The sequence below is a fragment of the Vigna radiata genome, chromosome 3 (genome assembly GCF_000741045.1).
Source record: "Vigna radiata var. radiata cultivar VC1973A chromosome 3, Vradiata_ver6, whole genome shotgun sequence".
Classification (NCBI taxonomy): Eukaryota; Viridiplantae; Streptophyta; class Magnoliopsida; order Fabales; family Fabaceae; genus Vigna; species Vigna radiata.
Genome location: NC_028353.1, coordinates 615,147 through 635,845, shown reverse-complemented (window position 1 = coordinate 635,845; position 20,699 = coordinate 615,147). Strand labels below are relative to the sequence as shown.

General features: G+C 31.5%; 3 protein-coding genes across 3 annotated transcripts; 2 read left to right on the top strand and 1 right to left on the bottom strand.

Annotated features, from left to right (window-relative positions):
* Window positions 1-280: 280 nt before the first annotated feature.
* On the bottom strand, window positions 281-1,365 carry LOC106757427 (dirigent protein 2-like). Its single transcript, XM_014640097.2, has one exon. The coding sequence runs from the start codon at window positions 1,101-1,103 to the stop codon at window positions 543-545; it is 561 nt and encodes a 186-aa protein (XP_014495583.1). The 5' UTR covers window positions 1,104-1,365; the 3' UTR covers window positions 281-542.
* Window positions 1,366-12,558: 11,193 nt separating this feature from the next.
* On the top strand, window positions 12,559-13,834 carry LOC106757413 (dirigent protein 2-like). Its single transcript, XM_014640082.2, has one exon. It carries the CDS (start codon window positions 12,788-12,790, stop codon window positions 13,346-13,348), a length of 561 nt encoding a protein of 186 aa, XP_014495568.1. The 5' UTR covers window positions 12,559-12,787; the 3' UTR covers window positions 13,349-13,834.
* Window positions 13,835-17,662: 3,828 nt separating this feature from the next.
* On the top strand, window positions 17,663-18,647 carry LOC106757395 (dirigent protein 2). The gene has a single exon (XM_014640058.2). It carries the CDS (start codon window positions 17,929-17,931, stop codon window positions 18,487-18,489), a length of 561 nt encoding a protein of 186 aa, XP_014495544.1. The 5' UTR covers window positions 17,663-17,928; the 3' UTR covers window positions 18,490-18,647.
* The last annotated feature ends 2,052 nt before the right edge of the window (window positions 18,648-20,699 follow it).

Below are 20,699 nucleotides of genomic sequence, written 5' to 3'. Positions count from 1 at the left end.
ACTCTTTATAAGTATTCTTACAATTAAATATAATATTAATAATTATTATTTTATATTACTTTAATAATTAAGAACATTTTAATAATATTTAACTTTTACTAATTAAATAAATTTTTTAAAATTATTACATCAATTAAATTATATTCTAATTATCACAAATTTACACTCTTAATTAACTTCAAAATTATTCAAATAAATACAAAAAATTTACGACTTAAATTTTTTCATATTTATTTATTCACTCTCCCTGGAATCATCTCTCGTATCATCCTAACACAAAGTGAACACAACGTTAATGTTCCGGCGGGTAAGAATATCGTGGATGTGACTCTCCTGTTACATAATATCCCATAGGCAACAGTAAAATCATTACTATGTTTCGAATGGAATGTTTGCATTTGTTTGGAAATGACGGATTGAGAATATCGTATACCAACATCGATGTCAATGTGACCTTAGGAGAAAAGGGTGGGGTGAATTACAAAGCATAAAGCAAAACAAAACAAAAGGATGAATGAACAATAATTATTATAATATGAGTGTCAATAGTGGTTGACGAAGACGTCGTATTCGACGATGGCATCGCCTTTGGAGAAATCGACGGAGTGGAACCTGGCCTGAGCATAGCCACGAGCGAAGCGAAAAGCGCCGGTGCCGCCAACGATGGCCATTTCCCTAACAGGTTCGCTCATGATCATGTTTCTGGCCAACACGCTTATGCTGCTGCCGTTGAAGTCTCCGTCAGTGAAGGCCATGGTCATAACCATCATAAGCCCCATCTCAGCCTGAGAAATGGAAGTGTAAATCCCCTGGGCCTTCCCGACGAGTTTGGAGTCGGGTTCGGGTCCGGCAGTCAAGGGGTCGTCCATGGCGACGACGGTGCCGAAGGGAAGGGCGTCCTTGGCTTTTCCGTTGGGCTCGGCGACAATGACCATGCTGGGGTTGGGTCCGGTGACTACGTCGTGGAAGAAGAAGTGAAGATGAGTGAACTTGTCTTCGCGGAAACCCATTAGCGTTGGGGCTAAGCTTTGATAGTAAGTGGCGGTGACGAGAGATATTAGTAAAGAGAGGTTAAGGCAAAGGAAAATGGTAGAGTTGGCCATTGTTCTCAAACTCCACAAATCAATTTCTCTCACTTCTGTTTCTCTTTCTCTTTGATTCCTCTCTATCGATGTGAGCACTCAACTTTCTCCCCACTAACTATTTATAACGCTCAAGCAGCCCTACAAAATCCCTTTTTAAATCTCAGCATTTCAAACTAAATACCATTTTCACTTCTCTCTCTTTCTTTTTATCCCATGGCTTCTACCGTTGACGGACCAAAACCTCAATCAAATAAGACTGACAGATATACACGCATCATCTCAGCTTGGAAACCAAGAAAATCATAGGAGAAACGACTTAACTATTATTCCACTTAAGTTTCCGCTCTCCCTTTGACTGACATTACCTTTTATTTTTATATTGGCTGCTGATTCCTTCAGACTTTTTTTTTTCTATATATTCATCTTCCAACCGTTTAAATTATAATTTTATTGTGATACATCATCAAGAAAAGTGGCTTTAAAATATTATTCATGAACTGTTCTGTTAGATTATATCTTTTCTTTTGTATACAAAACTAAATTTTAAACTATGTGAATTTTAATTCTAATTATGTATTGTATGTCAAATTTTATATGATTAAAAACAATAAATGTATGTTAGGATTTTGATAAACCTTAAGTTTTTTTTTCTATTTTTAAACTTTTCTATCATCTAATATTCTTTTAACATTTGAAGAAATTATGAAGTTGATAGGGTGATTTGAAGGAAAGAGGGGTTTTATCCTATCTGATACACATAATCTAAAATAAGCTCGTTATAAGACTGCCTACGTTATTCAAGTCACTCCAGAATCAAATACGAACAAGAGTAAAAAAATTTTCTTAAATATTATTATATTATATAATTAAATTTAATGCTACTTTCTTCTTGAGGATGTGCATTTTTCTTTCATTTTTCTGTATTTTACACTTTTATTTTAAATACTACTACTTATAAAATCTGTAAATTTTCATGGTGTAATATTATATTGTATATTGATTGTTCACGTTTTTAGTAAAGAAAAATATTGACAAAAAATGAAAACAAAAAAATAAACACACAATTTGACGTCTATTTTTCTTGTAACAAATAATCAATTAAAGTCTACTATAATGCAATTGATGTATATTCAGAAATAACCTATCCCACTATAATATGGACTTTTAACAAACGTCCAAAATCTAAATTAACATACGTTAACAACCTTTTTGTGTAAGTGTCACGCTACAAAATTTATTGAAATAATTGACGAAATTTTATTGATGAAAATAAATTTGTCACTAAATTTAAATTACTGATAGATTTATGAATTTTCAAAATTTTAATTACCGACGAATTTTTCCATCAATAATGCATATTGTATTTATCAACAGATTCTTTCATCAATAATATATATTTCATTTATCAATTTTTCCGTCGATAAATTTATAGATAATTCATATTTAATTTATTGACAAATTTTTCTGTAAATAAATATGTTGATAATTTATATTTAATTTATTAACAGATTCTTCGTCGGTAAAAAGAGCAACAAATTTCTCGTCCACTATTTTTCTCTTTCTACAAGCCACACACTCTCTCTCCTTCTACACCTAATTTCTCTTTTCCTTCCACAACCTGAAACCTCGTTTTTCCTCTATTTTCAAAACAATCTTCATCTTTTTTTTTCTCTCATGTGATGGCAAACCCCATCTTTCCATACTTCCCCCATATCAGCACAAAGCGTTGCAACTATAGACCCCTATGACACTCTTTCAACTTTATTTAGTCAGATCGTTGTCTCCATCACAATTGACACCATTGTGTTTAAGGTCTTCTGCTCCATCTTTTTTCATCTCTAACACGAACAAAGGAGGGGTAGTACCTCTATTCTTCCTCTTTCATGCAAGGGCACATCCAAGTCAGGTCCACCGCGTCATGCCACGCACTGCCACCATTGTGTATTGTCGTTAGACAATGATGTATTTGAAGTCATCCAAATAACCTTATTCTCTTCTCTTTATTTTCTCTCTTTTTTATTTTTTTTTATTTGTGTTTGTGTGGTGGAGTTATTTTGTAGGTTGGCTAAAATTTTTTACAGGTTATGAAATTGTATAAATATGTATGACATTGTTGAAATGGTAATTGACTGATAATAAAATTGTGTAGCAAAGTTAAGCGGGATGATGAATAAAAGTGGGATGATGAAATTTTGTAAAAGTTATGAAATTGTATAAAATAAAGAAGAAGAAAGAGATAGAGGAAGAAGATAAGTTAGATCATGATATTTACTGATGAAATTTTTCTTTCAATAATTACATATGAATATTTTCTTCAATAATTATTGACAAATTTTTCTTTCAATAATTACCGATGGACTTTTTCTATAATTATCAATAGATTTTTTTTCAATAATTATCAATAGATATAAAATTTGTCAATAAATTTATCGACTACAGTATTACTAGAGCTGTCAAAATGGGTAACCCGGCTCGACCCGGCCAGCCCACCACGGGTTGGTCACTTAGTGAGTCAACCCAACCTGGCTCATTTATTAGCGAGCCAAAAAAATTTGAACCCGCCTCGACCCACCACGGGTTGGTGGGTAAATGGGTTGACTCACTATCCCATTTAATTACAATTTTTTTAAATAAAAAAAATTACAAACTTTCTATATTCAAATTTAAACAAATTTCACTCCCAAAAAATGATGTTAAACTGAAGACAATTCAAAATAATAATAAAAAGTACAATATAATCCAAATATCATCCAAAAACAAACACAAAAACATACAAATAAGTTTCTTAGATGCCATAAGTTTCATAAATAAAATAATAAATTTAAAAAATAAAATTACATAGGCGGGTTGGCGAGCCAACTCGACCCACCACGGGTTCAACCCACATGAGCCGGATTTAAATGAGCCGGGTTGAAATCTGACCCGCATAAAAAAAAATTCAATTTTTCAAACCCAACCCGGCTCAAACCCGTGGTGAGCCGAATTGGCTCGCGGATTGTGACCCATTTTGACAACTCAAGTATTACCACGATTTTGGGTCTGTAAAAATAAAAAAAAAATTATTATCGATCAATTTTTACATTTTCAATAGATTTTAACGGTTAATAATAAGGATAATGATATTTAAATAACATTTTTTTACAACATTTGAATATTGATTACGTGTCAATCTTTGATTGGTCAAAAATTACTCCAGAATCAATAATAATAATCATAAACACTAATGTGAAGTAATTTTTGACCAATCACAAATTGACATATAATCAATATTCAAATGTTGTAAAAAAAATGTTGTCTAAATATCATTATCCTAATAATAATTATTTTTTTCTGCTTCTAGTCATTAATAAGACTAGTAGTGCCAGAGACATATTCGTTCCTATCTAGTTATCATTAAGACTAATAGAGTAAGAGATTGATTTGTCCTCTTATACAATTGTCATCAAGACCGATTGTGTTAATGAATAACTTTTCTTTTCTTTTCTAATCAGTATAATTCATAAATTGATATACACTATGAAACATTAAAATAATTCAAAAATTGCCTTTATACTTTAACTTCTAGTGTGTGTATTTATATAAACTCTTTTATTTATAACTTTTTTTTTCTCTCATCAAGTACACACATGAATCTACTAATTAGATTACTGTCATCCCTTGTTTCCTTTTTTATTTTACTTTCATCTTATGTGTTATTATTATTTTTGTTTGTAATTGACTTAAAACTATATTCTTTATGATTTCAGTATAATTAACATTAACTAACATTTATATGTGAATCATATAATTTTTGGTTAAAGAAGAAATAATATTAAAAGTTGTTTATTTGTATTTATCATGATTTGTAGTATATACACTATGATTGATTTCAGCAATAATTTTTATCAACGAAAATAAATTTGTTGGTAAATCCAAAATTATTAAAAGATTTAATCTATGAACTTTAAAATTTAAATTAACAATATATACTTTCATCAATAATGGATCCATAAAAAAAAATTCAATAAGATTTATCGATAAATTATAATTTGTATTATTGACAAATGTTTCCATTGGTAATGTATATAATGGTCAATTATTTTGTAATTCGTGATTCCTATTATTGGTGTATATTTCCATTGATAAAGTGAGTGGAAATTTTTTCGTCAAATCTGATGATATATTTTTGTATATTAAAGGAAGATGGGTTAGAAAAATAAAGAAGAATAAAAGGAGGAGAAGGAGAAAGAAGAAACGGAAGAGATATATCAATGGTGATTGTGACGATGAGATAAAACAACTTGTCAATGACGGCGATCAGAGGAGGACAAAGAAGAGGAAAAGGAAAAAAAAGAGGATGACAAAATAGAAAGAAGAATGGGAGGAGGAGGAGAAAGAGTCGACTATGAACTAGGTGACCATGGTGGAAGAGGAGAGAGAAAAAATAAGTGAAAGAGAAAAATAATGAGGAAAAAGAGGAAGAAAAAAACCAAATTACAATATTTATCTATGAATTTTATTAGTAACTATAATTAGTCTGTAATTATTAACAAATTTGTAAGAACAAATAAATACCGGTAGATTTGAGGTAGTTGGTAATTATGGACAAGTTTTAAGATTTATTATTAAAATTTAGACATTTTATGATAGTTTTTTATTGTCGATAAATTTAAATTACCAATAAATTTTAATTATTACAGACAAATTGTGTTTGTTGATAATGCACAATTTCCTTGTAGTGATAAGATCTTGAAATCATGTAACTATTTGAATATTTAAATGATCAATTAGAATTAAAAATAACATAATAATATGTCAAATGAGATGAAAAGATTATCATATATATGGATAGTTAAAAACTTATTTAGTAATTTGCTCTTTATATTTAAGTTTTTAATTCATTTTGGTCTTTTTATATTTTATTTATTTAATTGAATTCTTGTTTTAAAAAAAAAACTTAATTAAGTCTTCATTAAAAAAACGTGTTTTGTGACTCATTATGTTAAATTAATATTAATATTATTTAAAAATGCTATTTATCAAAATTTACAAGTCACACCAAAATTAAATTTGGAAAATAGTATTATTTTTAAAGTATTATAAATATATATAAATTTAATGTTAGTTTCTTAACGAGGATAAGAATTCGGTGTGATTGGTTAATACCTTTTGATATGATATAAGAGTTTTACTCCATCTCTTATATAACGTTAACGAGGATAAATTTAATAAATGTTTTGTGTTACGTGAGCCGTTATGGTGCAAAACTCTTCTCAGGAAGACCAAAACATTTGGTGGTTTAATTTATTAGTATAATGATATTTGGATAATATTTTTTTACAAACATTATTTACGTGTTATATTGTGATTGATCTAAAATTACTTTACAATTAATAATAATAATCATAAATACCAACTAATTATAGAATAACAAGTAGATGATGTTTAAATATTATTAAATAAATGTTGTTAAATAAATGTTGTGTAAATATGATTATCCATTTTATTAATCCAGTAATTTCAAATATGTACAACTTTCCTTGAATTTAATTACGTGACGGCTCATCCACTAATAAAGTACACACCAATTACTTCAGAAAATGGAAGGGTTATATATTAACCAAATATTGTCCCTTTCTTTTGCACGGTCAACTTTTCTTTTTACATAAAGTTAATTTAAAAATAATTTCACTAAAATAAATTTATGAAATTTATATTTTAATTTAATATGAAAAATATTGTTTCTTTTGAACAAAAATTATACTGCTAAAAATAAGTTTACCATGTTTATGATAGATTAATCTAATAAATACTTGTATTAATATATAACATCAATGTGTTATACTGCTACTGTACGTAGTACAATTGTTTATGGAAACTTATATACTTTATTAGTGTTTAGAAAAATTATTTTTAGACATTATTTTTAATAAAATAGGATGAACTTCAAGTTAAATTGTATCATTTTTTTAAATAAATATTTTTAAGCAATAAAAAAAGTTGTAATTTATTATTAACTTTTAATAATTTTTATGCTATCAATGACATGCATGCTATTTTTCTCATGGAAAAAGTAGCTTTTACATCTAAATAAAATTAATTATCTTAAAATTACTTCCAATAAATTTATGATAGAAACATTTGATTCCACTAGTATGTATACTTATAATCAATCACGCATGTAATTAATTATCAAATAATGTAATAATTAGTGCAAATAATACATTTTATAAAACCGGTTATAATTGACGGGTATAAAAAGTAGTATATATAAAATAAAATATTTTATATCAGTTGTAGTTTAATTGGTAAAAAAAATGATACGATGACAAAATTATAATATATTTTGAAAAATTCTTCCTTGAAAGAAGAAAAATAAAAAAGGTAACTATGGATATGAAATTTTTGTTTAAGTTTATAAAAATATGCATAGAGTGTTTTAGTTCATTTTACTAGTGGTATTAAAGTCAAAAAAAGAAAAATGGTCTGACTTCATTTTTTTTTTATTGGAAAACACTATGACCTAAATATAAACTTTGCGACAAAGAAAAGAGTGTGGATATATAGTCAAAGATTGTGAAGTATATAATAATATATTTAACCAAATTTATTGATGAATGGGAGTGGCTGCAAACAAAATCATGATGCTATCATTAGAAACAGAATATGAACTTTCTGACCATACACAGCAGCAATTTAAATTCTATGCATTGTTATTATTATTATTATAAACTACTTTAATTTGTTAAATCCGTGCAAATTATTGTTGGAATAATTTAAAAAAAAAATCATTATTAAAATTACTCAATAATTTCTTTTGTTATATTTGTGGGATTAATATTCTACGCAATATTCACTTTCAATTTATTCTAACTCACTAAATCAAATTTGATCAATTAAAGGAGTATAGTTATTGAGAGATTTTCACAATGAAGATTAAAATGACACCAGAAGAAGGAAGTTTTTTATTATTTTATTAGTAAAATATGCTTTAATTTACCAGTTCATTTGAAATATCACTTTTAATCAAGAGGATGTTTTATTTTTATTTCAGATTGAAGAATATAAATACAAATTGTTAATTTTTTTTATGAATAATTATTATTGAAACGCACTTGTTACATATTTTTAGTTTCTGACAATCATGCCATTGTCTTAGTGATATGATTTGAGTTTAAGTCTTAACCATTTATTCAATGAATTCTTATTCAGTATTATATTAAATAGTCAGTATTTAATTTTTAGTAAAAAATGGTATCTTATGATATTTTTTTTTAAATTTTAATAGTTTTATTTATGTTCCATTTAAGTAATAAAACATTATCAATTTCTAGTGAACATACGTGACTAAATATATGCTTAATTTATTTAACTATTAATAGAATTTAAATAAAATCAATACAATTAAATATTTTTTTATTAAAACTGTATTTTTATTATATTAATTAAGTATATCTTGTACTCAATTACTACATGTTATTATTTTATTTTTTTTATAAAACCGGAGTTGTCATTCCCATTAAAAAAATATCACATGGATAAGAAATAATTTCATTAATTTTGTAAAATAGGATACATTATATTAACTAATAATTTATTTTTTCACGCAAAAGCGATGATAGCAGCCGGAGCAATGAAGTTCTTCATCATTATAAAACATTTTATTGTATAGAAAAATAGTTTACGCATATAATAATTGAGTAAAAACACTAACTTCGAATCATTCCACCTTGTCTTTGTCCAGATGCTGATATATTATATGGACAAAATACTACATGTAAAACACTTCATTCTTGATTGTTTATGAACAAGATATTCGGGATCGACACATTTCAAAATATTCTATTTAGATAAAACAATTTAAGTTTTATTAAACTTTAAATTTGTTATTTGAATAAAATATTTAAATATCATCAAATATAAAAAAAATATTTAAATATTAAATAACTTACAAAAACTAGAAACATCAATATAGATGTGAATAAAAAGTAACTCTATTCAAAATCAATAAAAAAGATCTAGTTGATATCCATAAAAAATTAGTTATCTCAACAATACCCAAACACATTGTGTTAAAAAAATATTAAAAATATATTTGAATTGAAATATATAAAAATTATAAGAATTTTAGTTTTAGTTCAAATTTAAAATCCTATAAGTTTAAATAATTTAATTACTCTTACAAAATTTTAATTTTCTTTCTCAAATTTAAGTCCAATTTATTAATAAAAAATTTCGTATTACAAAGGCATACAACAACTATTTCAGGTTTTGGATGTTAAAGAAAATCATGATATTCATGGGATTTTCTAATTAGTTACTTTATGTGACAACATCGTTGAAGATCCCTAACCTTTTAAGAAATTTTTTTATTAACTATCTAGTTATGCATTAGTGCAGAAAGGACTTTAGACGTAAGTTATTTTGAGTTTTTAATGTCACTTCTCGAACCGACGTCTTTATGGGTGACATTTATGGGATGTCGGATTTCTGCATGTGCGACGTCATTATAGACGTAGGTTCAGTGACAAGTGCGACGTCTATAAAGACGTCCGACATTGTACTAACCGACGTCTAAGGACACTAAAGACGTTGGTTCAGTGACACGTGCGATGTCTATAAAGAGTCAGACATTGCACTAACCGGTGTCTAAGGGCACTATAGACATCGGTCAGTGCATTAACTGACGTCTATGAAGTGTTTGTTGTATTTTAGTGTAGTTTTTCTCGTGTCTTTGGGTAGCCTAGTAGTACCTCCTTCCTTTGCTACTTTCTTCGTAAGAAAAAATTGCGTCTTTTGCATCTCTTATGACATTTCAACCCAAAAACGAACCTGGGTCGTCGCCTAGGTCCATTACGACTGCCAATGAAAAAGAATACGGTGAGAATACAGTGTCATCGTATTCTTTTTCTTTGGCGGTTAGAATGGAACTAGGCAAGAACCCATGTTCAACTTCATGTTGGAATGCCATAAGAGATCTGAAAAACGCAAGTTTTTCTTACGAGGAAACTAGCAAAGGGAGAAGGTGCACTACGCTACCCAAAGACACAAGAAAAATTGTACTAAAACACAACGAAAACTCATTTTAATCGGTTCAAATGAAAGATAATACATCAAATATTACTTTAATTAGAGTAAAAAAAACTTTAAATGGTTCACAGGAAATCAAACGTACCTGAAAATGCAGCGCAACATAGAGAAAAGGCGAAGGAAGACGATCAAACTGTTGGTTCGCAAAAGGGCGGTTCGAACCGATTATTTAACAAGAAAATAGACTTCAGTTGCCCACAAACTCGATGTCTATAATTGCATATACGTCGGGCGCCTCACTAATACGACGTCCATTCGATTTAAAAATTAATATTTGTGTTATATATAGACGTCGGCGTGGCGGGATAAGACGTTTAGTTGACGGAAACGAATGACTTTTCACATACCTGGTCAGACTATAGACGTTAGTTCGGAGGGGCCCCGACGTCTATAATCACATATAGACGTCAAGTGGCGGGATCAGACGTCTAGATGAAGAAAAAAAATTAACTTTTCATCTACCTGTCAGACTATAGACGTCAGGTAGGAGGGGCACCGACTTCTATATGACAGAAAGAAATTACTTTTAACTTACCTGTCAGAATATAGACATCAATTTCTAGGGGCACTGACGTCTATAGTATTATAGACGTCGAGTCTCCCTAATAGACGTTTATCGACGCTTATAGGCTTGACTTATTTATGTAACTGTCACCGGTTAATAATTTACGTCATTGTTCCTCTAACTAACGTCTAATGGATGACGTTATAAGCCGATTCTACACTAGTGATGAAAGATTGATGAAAAAATTGTGGGTGAAGTTGGGATTTTACTTATATTGAGTTGTAAAAGAAAAAAGAACTGTAGATATTGAAATTGATGATGAAAATGTTATATAAGTGATAGTTAAATAGTAAAATTATAAAATAATATATTGTTACAATAAGGTGACAAGTGATTATAACAAAAATCAATTAGATACTCAATTGAATATACCTATCTCTTCCATTACAATTATTACACTGATATTTCTGTTTGTAGGTAGACTTTTGTTTTCTTGTAGTTTATTATATTTTCATTATAGATGTATGGATATTAATTTCTAGGCAGTTTTATTGCAAAAATATTTTTTTATTATCAATTAACGCGAAATCATTATTAGTATATTTTTAATAAAATCATTGTTATAATATAAACCTATGAATTTTATGATCAAATAATAATATAAAAATTATTGATGCCGTCAGTCTATAGACTATTCACACATACATTAATTATTCAAACTAGCTTAATCATGATTTAATATTTTCTTTTTCTTTTTAAACTAAGATGTATATTTGTTGACCCAGTTTTCATATTGAAGATTAAAATACGTTAAAGATGTAAAAGTTTTATTACTTTATTTTTAAAATGGTTTTTAATTTATCATTTATCATGTACTTTTAATGTTATTTTAATTATTCTTCTAAACACAAATTATATTATTTTTATGTAAGAGTGATGAAAATAAATATTAACTATTAAATATTTTATGAATTATTAATATTAAAAGACACCTATCTTAATTAAGATTTCATTTTTTAATAATGTGGTATATCACTCACAAATTAAAAATTCACGTTCGTAAGGACAATTTCCATATCCAACAAAAAGCCGTAGCCGCCGGAGGAATATTTACTGGATTATGAAGTTGTCTTTCTTAAGAACATTTTTTAATCCGATACTTGAAATCCATAATTTATTTATTCATTTTCTTTAATGGTGAAATAATTATCAATACTATTTTGTCAACATAATATGAAAAAAAGGCACAGACAGAGCTGATTAAAAAAATAAGAAAGCTAAAAATTAGTCTGGGAAAAGTAAAATTAAATATATTACTTTATCTCGTCTTATACTTAACCGACTCACCAACCCAAAGCTAAAAGTCAACAATTCTACCACAACTTTAGAATGACATTCGTTAGTGTATTTGTTAAATTATAATTCAGTTCATATCCACTCACACCACATCTCTATTTCCACCACGTCTCTATTTCCTCGGACGGCACACGTCATTTATAATTTATAATACACACAAATGAAAATGATTTAATAATTATTTTATGATAAATGGCCGAATTTTGTTTTTAATCATGTAAGTGAGTTTTTGTTATATGAGTCTATAAAAAAAAATTTAACTCATTCCTCTACTATCTGTCTCGTGTTTTTAATCACATAAAATTTGACATACAATACATAATTATAATTAAAGTTCGTATAGATTAATTAAAATTTTATCTTCTACAAATTAGAGGTGATGTAAGTCAAAAGGTGAGCAGAAGCCCAACTTCCACCAGACAGTTTATGAGGTGATTCGTGCAAATAAAATTGAAAAATATATTTGATTGGTTTCTATAAGGTGATTCGTATGTTTATTTGTCTTTTTCAAGCTGAGGTGAGGTGATACGTGCATATCTGTCAGTCTTATTTGATGTGAGGTTTTGGTCCGTCAACGATAGAAGCCATGGGATAAAAAGAAAGAGAGAAGTGAAAATGGTGTTTAGTTTGAATTGGTGAGATTAGAAAAGGGATTTTGTAGGGCTGTTTGAGCGTTATAAATAGTTAGTGGGGAGAAAGTTGAGTGCTCACATCGATAGAGAGGAATCAAAGAGAAACAGAAGTGAGAGAAATTGATTTGAGTTTCAGAACAATGGCCAACTCTACCATTTTCCTTTGCCTTAACCTCTCTTTACTAATATCTCTCGTCACCGCCACTTACTATCAAAGCTTAGCCCCAACGCTAATGGGTTTCCGTGAAGACAAGTTCACTCATCTTCACTTCTTCTTCCACGACGTAGTCACCGGGCCCAACCCCAGCATGGTCATTGTCGCCGAGCCCAACGGAAAAGCCAAGGACGCCCTTCCCTTCGGCACCGTCGTCGCCATGGACGACCCCTTGACTGCCGGACCCGAACCCGACTCCAAACTCGTGGGGAAGGCCCAGGGGATTTACACTTCCATTTCTCAGGCTGAGATGGGGCTTATGATGGTTATGACCATGGCCTTCACCGACGGAGACTTCAACGGCAGCAGCATAAGCGTGTTGGCCAGAAACATGATCATGAGCGAACCTGTTAGGGAAATGGCCATCGTTGGCGGCACTGGCGCTTTTCGCTTCGCTCGTGGCTATGCTCAGGCCAGGTTCCACTCCGTCGATTTCTCCAAAGGCGATGCCATCGTCGAATACGACGTCTTCGTCAACCACTATTGACACTTATATTATAATAATAATTATTATCATTCATCCTTTTGTTTTGTTTTATGCTTTGTAATTCACCCACCCCAGTCCAAGGACTCGAATCTATTTCCTTCTCTTGAGGTCATTGTCTTATCATTGTTACTATTTCTTAAGCAAAATGTTTGTTTAACAACGTTTTGTTTGCCAATTATTTGAAAACACTATGTGGCTGTTTTCCGTTAGCTAGTTTTTAAAAAGAAAAAAACAATACCCAAATGGTTAGGCGAGGGTGTATTTGGAATTCAGAAATTATGAAAATTGGTTTCGCGCTTTTACTATTCATCTCTCGTTTCCTCTCATTTCTCTCGCTTCCTCTCGTATCTGGATTTTTGTCATCTCCCTCGCTTGCTCTCTCCTCTCTCGTTTGCTCTCATCTCTCTCACTTGCTCTCATCTCTCTGTTGCTTTCATCTTTTGGTTGCTCTCATCACTCGCTTGCTCACTCATATTTAAAACCGTAGTCATTGTGTCCTGTCCCTTGTTTGACGTCCGTGTCGCTTGTTTTGGTAAGTAGAAGTTGGCGAACCCTAGCCATGTTTTGGAGCATTGTTTTTATCGTGTTGCGCTAACCCTAACAATATTCTCCACCATTGTCTTTCGCTTATCATATAAGTGCAGGTTCAATGACAACCCAAAAGTAAAATGCCGTTTTGATTTTATTTAATAGTGTTGGACGAAAACACACTTTAAGGTTGTCACACTTTAACAAGCATATAAGCACACTTTAACAACAATTTCAACTTAAAAGTACTAAACTTGTGTGAAAAAACACTGTAATTGAAATGTGGTCACCCAGGTTAGCACAGGTGACTCCTACAGTTCAACTACTTGTCCAAAACTCAAAATTCATTCATGTAATCGTTTACCAGGCTTTGGTAATCGATTACATGGGTGATTTTTTATACACAGCTTATAGGATTTCACCTAAGTGGTTGATCTCATCAAAAGGGGTCCCCTACTGCTTAATGGGCTCCTCCAAACATGATCTCCAAGCATATAAGCATACTTTAACAACAATTTCAACTTCAAAGCAGTAAACTTGTGTGAAAAAACATTGGAATTGAGATGTGGTCCCAGGTTAGCACAGGTGGCTCCTACAGTTCAACTACTTGTCCAAAATCCAACTTCATTCGTGTAATCGTTTACCAGGCTCTGGTAATCGATTACAAGGGTGATTTTTGGTGCACAGCTTACAGGATTTCACCTAAGTGGCTGATCTCATCAAAAGGGGTCCCCTAGTGCATGATGGGCTCCCCCAAACATGACCTCCAAGCATATAAGCACACTTTAACAACAATTTCAACTTCAAAGCACTAAACTTGTGTGAAAAAACACTTGAATTGAGATGTGGTCACCCAGGTTAGCACAGGTGGCTCCTAGAGTTCAACTACTTGTCCAAAACCCAAAATTCATTCGAGTAATTGTTTACCAGGCTCTGGTAATCGATTACAAGGGTGATTTTTGGTGCACAGCTCACAGGACTTCACCTAAGTGGCTGATCTCATCAAAAGGGACCCCTACTGCATGATGGGCTCCCCCAAACATGACCTCCAAGCATATAAGCACACTTTAACAACAATTTCAACTTCAAAGTACTAAACTTGTGTGAAAAAACACTGGAATTGAGATGTGGTCACCCAAGTTAACACAGTTCAATTCCAATGTTTTTTTACACAAGTCTAGTGATTTTAAGTTGAATTTGTTGTTTAAGTGTGCTTTTATGCTTGAAGGTCAGGTTTAGGGGATCCCATATATTATTGACTGCAACACCAACAACAAGTGCACCGGTCGCAGTGTAGCAAGTGATAAATATCGTTTGCTCCCAAGGGACTTGTGCAACACATAACAATTCTTCCTTTTATAACTCAATTAAACATCAAAGTGCACAAAAACAACACAAGAAACTATTTTTGGTATTTTATCAAACAGTTGGTGTGCAAGAAATTTAACATATATAGTGTATTTACAATTTGTCAAGACTAGAATTCATCCATTTCATTCTCATGCATTCACAAACATCTCAATTCCATCCAATAAGTATTCAATTTCAATTCTAGGTTCAATCATATTTCTCAATATATCAAGAACCAAAATTCATGCATGGGTGATCAATCCAAAGCAATCATTAAGCATAAAAATTGAATACTAACATGAATTGGAAAAGCATATATCATTAACATCACAAAATACATAAGAATTCCATGTTTTACAACTAATCTCAACAAGTAGGAAAAACCCTCCATGGTGGAGAACTTAGGGTTCTACAAAATTGAAGAGATAGGGAAGAAATTGGAACCAAAGAGAAGATGCACAACCTTTCCCAAGGTTCTTGGCAGCTTCTCCATGCTCCATTTGTGCCTCCCCTTCACATCTCCATCTCCAATTTATGACCCATCTTCTTCCTCAACCCAAAAGGGGCAAAATCACCACTGATGAAGCTTGAAGACCCAAGGAGGAGTGAAAGAGGTTCCCAACACCCCAAACAGCCTCCAAGGGCCTCTCCCAATCTCTTTAGGTGAAGAATGAAGTGTAAGAGGAGAAAAATGCCCAAAAAGTCGCGAGACCCATGTTTAAATAACTTATTTTGCCAAATCAGCGTCGTCACCGCTCAAGCGATAGCCCAGCGGCAGCCTAGCGGTAGCATTCTAGAGAGCAATCGTTCAAGCGGTAGCTCAGCGACAGCATTCCAGCGAGTAGAGTGCTCAAGCCGTAGCCCAGCGGTAGCCCAACGACATCAATTTTGACAACATTCTACAATTCAAGCTCTTGTGCGATTCCAAATGCATCCAACATGGGTATTTGCTTCAAATTGCTCTTTTATTGTCCCAAAACATGTTCCCATGAATTCTTGCTTGTTTTCTTCTACTAGAAGTGCTTCCTTTTCATTTATTTCACAACTCAAACAAAGATATTAGAGGTAAAAACAAACATATACTAGATAAAACACAAAAAAACTAGAAAACACACTAAACTTGAGGATAAAACAAGGTAAAAGTTATGAAGGATTTGATTTGTTCACAAAATATACACACACAAACACGTTAAATAAACCATTATCACCCATCATGGTATAAGGGACCACTTTGGATGAGATCATCTACTTAGGTGAAGTTCTTAGAGCAGTGCACCCAAAAGCAACCTCTTAATCGTTTGCCAGAGCTTGATAAATGATTACACAAGTGTATTTTGAGTTTTGGACAAGTAATTGGTCAACAGGAGCCACCTGTGATAACTTGGGTGACTACAATTCAATTCCAGTATTTTTTTACACAAGTCCAGTGATTTTAAGTTGAATTTGTTGTTTAAGTGTGCTTTTGTACTTGGAGGTCAGGTTTGGGGGATCCCATCATGGTGTAGGGGATCACTTTTTATGAGATTAGCCACTTAGGAGAAATTCTTAGACTAATGCACCCAAAAACAACCTTGTAATCGTTTACCAGAGCCTGGTAAACGATTACGCGAGTGTATTTTGAGTTTTGGACAAGTAATTGGTCAATAGGAGCCACCTGTGATAACCTGGGTGACCACTGTTCATTATGGTGCAGTTTTTATTGCATTTTTTTTGCATAATTAGCAACTGCTACTGTCATTTGTTGCTACCAACTGTTTCTGTGTATTGTGAACGTTTGAACAAGTTTTTACCATTTTAAGCTTGTGTGCACTGTTGAAACAGTCATTTGTTGTCTCAGTGTTTAAACACCTTCAAATTGATGATACAAAGTTGATTAAAATATCAAATTATGTGTCCAAATGTGACTGTGCAAAATCACTTCCTAAACCATCAATTTTTCCTTAAATTATGTGTATCTGATAGGATAAAACCCCTCTTTCCTTCAAATCATCCTATCAACTTCATAATTTCTTCAAATGTTAAAAGAATATTAGATGATAGAAAAGTTTAAAAATAGAAAAAAAAACTTATCAAAATCCTAACATACATTTATTGTTTTTAATCATATAAAATTTGACATACAATACATATAATTAGAATTAAAATTCACGCAGTTTAAAATTTAGTTTTGTATACAAAAGAAAAGATATAATCTAACAGAACAGTTCATTAATAATATTTTAAAGCCACTTTTCTAGATAAAGATGTATCACAATAAAATTCTAATTTAAACGGTTAGAAGATGAATATATAGAAAAAAAAAAGTCTGAAGGAATCAGCAGCCAATATAAAAATTAAAGGTGATATCAGTCAAAGGAAGAGCAGAAACGAACGTTCCCCTGTGCAAAATAAATGAAATATTATAGTTAAGTCGTTTCCCCTATGATTTTCTTGGTTTCCAAGCTGAGGTGAGGTGCTACGTGCATATCTGTCAGTCTTATTTGATGTGAGGTTTTGGTCCGTCAACGGTAGAAGGCTTGGGATAAAAAGAAAGAGAGAAGTGAAAATGGTGTTTAGTTTGAATTGGTGAGATTAGAAAAGGGATTTTGTAGGGCTGTTTGAGCGTTATAAATAGTTAGTGGGGAGAAAGTTGAGTGCTCACATCGATAGAGAGGAATCAAAGAGAAACAGAAGTGAGAGAAATTGATTTGAGTTTCAGAACAATGGCCAACTCTACCATTTTCCTTTGCCTTAACCTCTCTTTACTAATATCTCTCGTCACCGCCACTTACTATCAAAGCTTAGCCCCAACGCTAATGGGTTTCCGTGAAGACAAGTTCACTCATCTTCACTTCTTCTTCCACGACGTAGTCACCGGGCCCAACCCCAGCATGGTCATTGTCGCCGAGCCCAACGGAAAAGCCAAGGACGCCCTTCCCTTCGGCACCGTCGTCGCCATGGACGACCCCTTGACTGCCGGACCCGAACCCAACTCCAAACTCGTGGGGAAGGCCCAGGGGATTTACACTTCCATTTCTCAGGCGGAGATGGGGCTTATGATGGTTATGACCATGGCCTTCACCGACGGAGACTTCAACGGCAGCAGCATAAGCGTGTTGGCCAGAAACATGATCATGAGCGAACCTGTTAGGGAAATGGCCATCGTTGGCGGCACTGGCGCTTTTCGCTTCGCTCGTGGCTATGCTCAGGCCAGGTTCCACTCCGTCGATTTCTCCAAAGGCGATGCCATCGTCGAATACGACGTCTTCGTCAACCACTATTGACACTCATATTATAATAATTATTGTTATAATTAATCCTTTTGTTTTGTTTTGCTTTATATGCTTTGTAATTCACCCCATCTCAGTCCAAGGACTCGAATCTCTTTCCCTCTCTCTGTTGTCTTCCCATTGTTACTATTTTTGAATGAAAAAAATACTTTGATATACATAATTCTTTTATATGACATTACTTTTCTTTATTTTTTTTTCTTTTTTTTAAATGATAAAAGTTTATTTTTTTACATCATTTTATCTTTATTAAATGTGTATGTATATGTCATATTATTGTTACTTTTCTTAATAGCTGTCATGTAATGTAAGTTCTCCTAATGTCGCTGTCTTGCTTTCCTCGTGTTCTTTGCTTTAACTTTTTCCTTGTCCACAAATTCTTATTGGTCTTGGATCTTCATTTTCAAACAAATTCAGACATTAATGTTGAAACTTCATGTTTCTACAGATACTGCTTACTGTTGCCTTTTGAGGTATTATATAATGTTAGAGTCAAGTCGGCAATAAATGGAAATAAACTCTTCATAATGTTCTCCCAAAACATTACGGTTAGTTTTGTAAGATATTTTTTCTAAAATGAACAAAGAAATGAAAACTATTATTATTATTATTACTATATATTAATTACTACATCTAAATTTTAAGGTTCCTCCACTACGAAACGCATAGACTTAAAATTATATTTTAGTTGAATAATGATCGATTAGTTTAGCACTGAGAGAAATATAAGTTTCATAATATTGACAATAAAAAATATATAATATTTATAAATATAAAAAGCTCAAAGAACCATTGGAAACTATTAAACCTTAACTATTTGAATTTTGTTTATCAGGATGTACTTTTTTTTTTCCAAAACTTTTGAAAATATTATATATTATCCTATCTGATAAATAGGTGGTCAGTCGCATTATTAAGTCTTTGTTCATTTGGAAGAGAGGAATTGGAAGAAAGTGAGTAGATGAATTTGATAGGATTTGATAGTGAATTAATTGTTGTTTATTTGAGTAGATTTAAAAGTAAATTAGGATGGATTTGAAAGTAAAATTCATCTTAGTGTAAGATTTGATTGATCTAACAGATAAAAAAATTAGTTTAATTGGTAAAAATTAAAGTTTACCAAAATTCTCCTAGTTATTAATATAATATAAAATGATATTTGTTAATACTATATTTAATTGTAAAAAAGTTTATAAAAAGTAAAAATTTAACATTAATTATTAAAATTAATTTTATGCTTAAACCATCCCTTGGTCCTAATATTTGTATGAAAATCTCAGTTCGGTCTTCAAGTTTTGAACTATCTCAATTGGGTCATAATTTTTGTAAAAATGCATACATTTTACCCCAACCGTTATTAACTAATCTCAAATGGCGTTAAGTTTAGCTAACGTGGTATGTTGACGTGTTGGCTTAATCCCTTATTGGTCCTTGTATTTGTGTGAAAATCTCAGTTCGGTCCTCAAGTTTTGAACTGTCTCAGTTGGGTCATAATTTTTATAAAAATGCACACATTTTACCTTAATCGCTAACTGATCTCACTGTGCAACAGTTATCTTCTGCTATCAGCGGAATAAATAGCTTAAAGGCTGGTGATGAACCTATAAGTTACCAAGTTGGTTCATTTGCAGAAAAGGCTGTGAGACTGATTGTACTGGTTACGCGAGTTTTCTGGTGACTTTATTTTTTGAGCCGACGAGATAATCTGTGTAAAATCTCTGATTTTCAGAGAGATGAATAAAATCCCTAATTCAAATAAACTAAATAATAGGCATTGTGCCATGTGAAACACTGCTTATTTTAAAAAATAATTCATATAATTAAATAATACATATCAGCATATCCTCTGGCTACCACGTAAGCTAAACTTAATGTCGTTTGAGATCAGTGAACGATTGGGGTAAAATGTGTGCATTTTACAAAAATTATGACCCAATTGAGACAGTTCAAAACTTGAGGACCGAACTGAGATTTTCACACAAATACGAGAACCAAGAAGGGATTAAGCCAACACATCAGCATACCACGTTAGCTAAACTTAATGTCGTTTGAAATCAGTTAACGGTTGGAGTAAAATGTGTGCACTTTTACAAAAATTATGATCCAATTGAGATAGTTCAAAACTTGAGGACTGAACTGAGATTATCGTTTAATCCTTAATTTTAATATTGTACAAAAATTTTATTTTAATAAAATGAATTTAT

Coding starts and splice junctions, on each gene's coding strand:
- LOC106757413 (XM_014640082.2), top strand. CDS start 12,788: ATGGCCAACTCTACCATTTTCCTTTGCCTTAACCTCTCTTTACTAATA.
- LOC106757427 (XM_014640097.2), bottom strand. CDS start 1,103: ATGGCCAACTCTACCATTTTCCTTTGCCTTAACCTCTCTTTACTAATA.
- LOC106757395 (XM_014640058.2), top strand. CDS start 17,929: ATGGCCAACTCTACCATTTTCCTTTGCCTTAACCTCTCTTTACTAATA.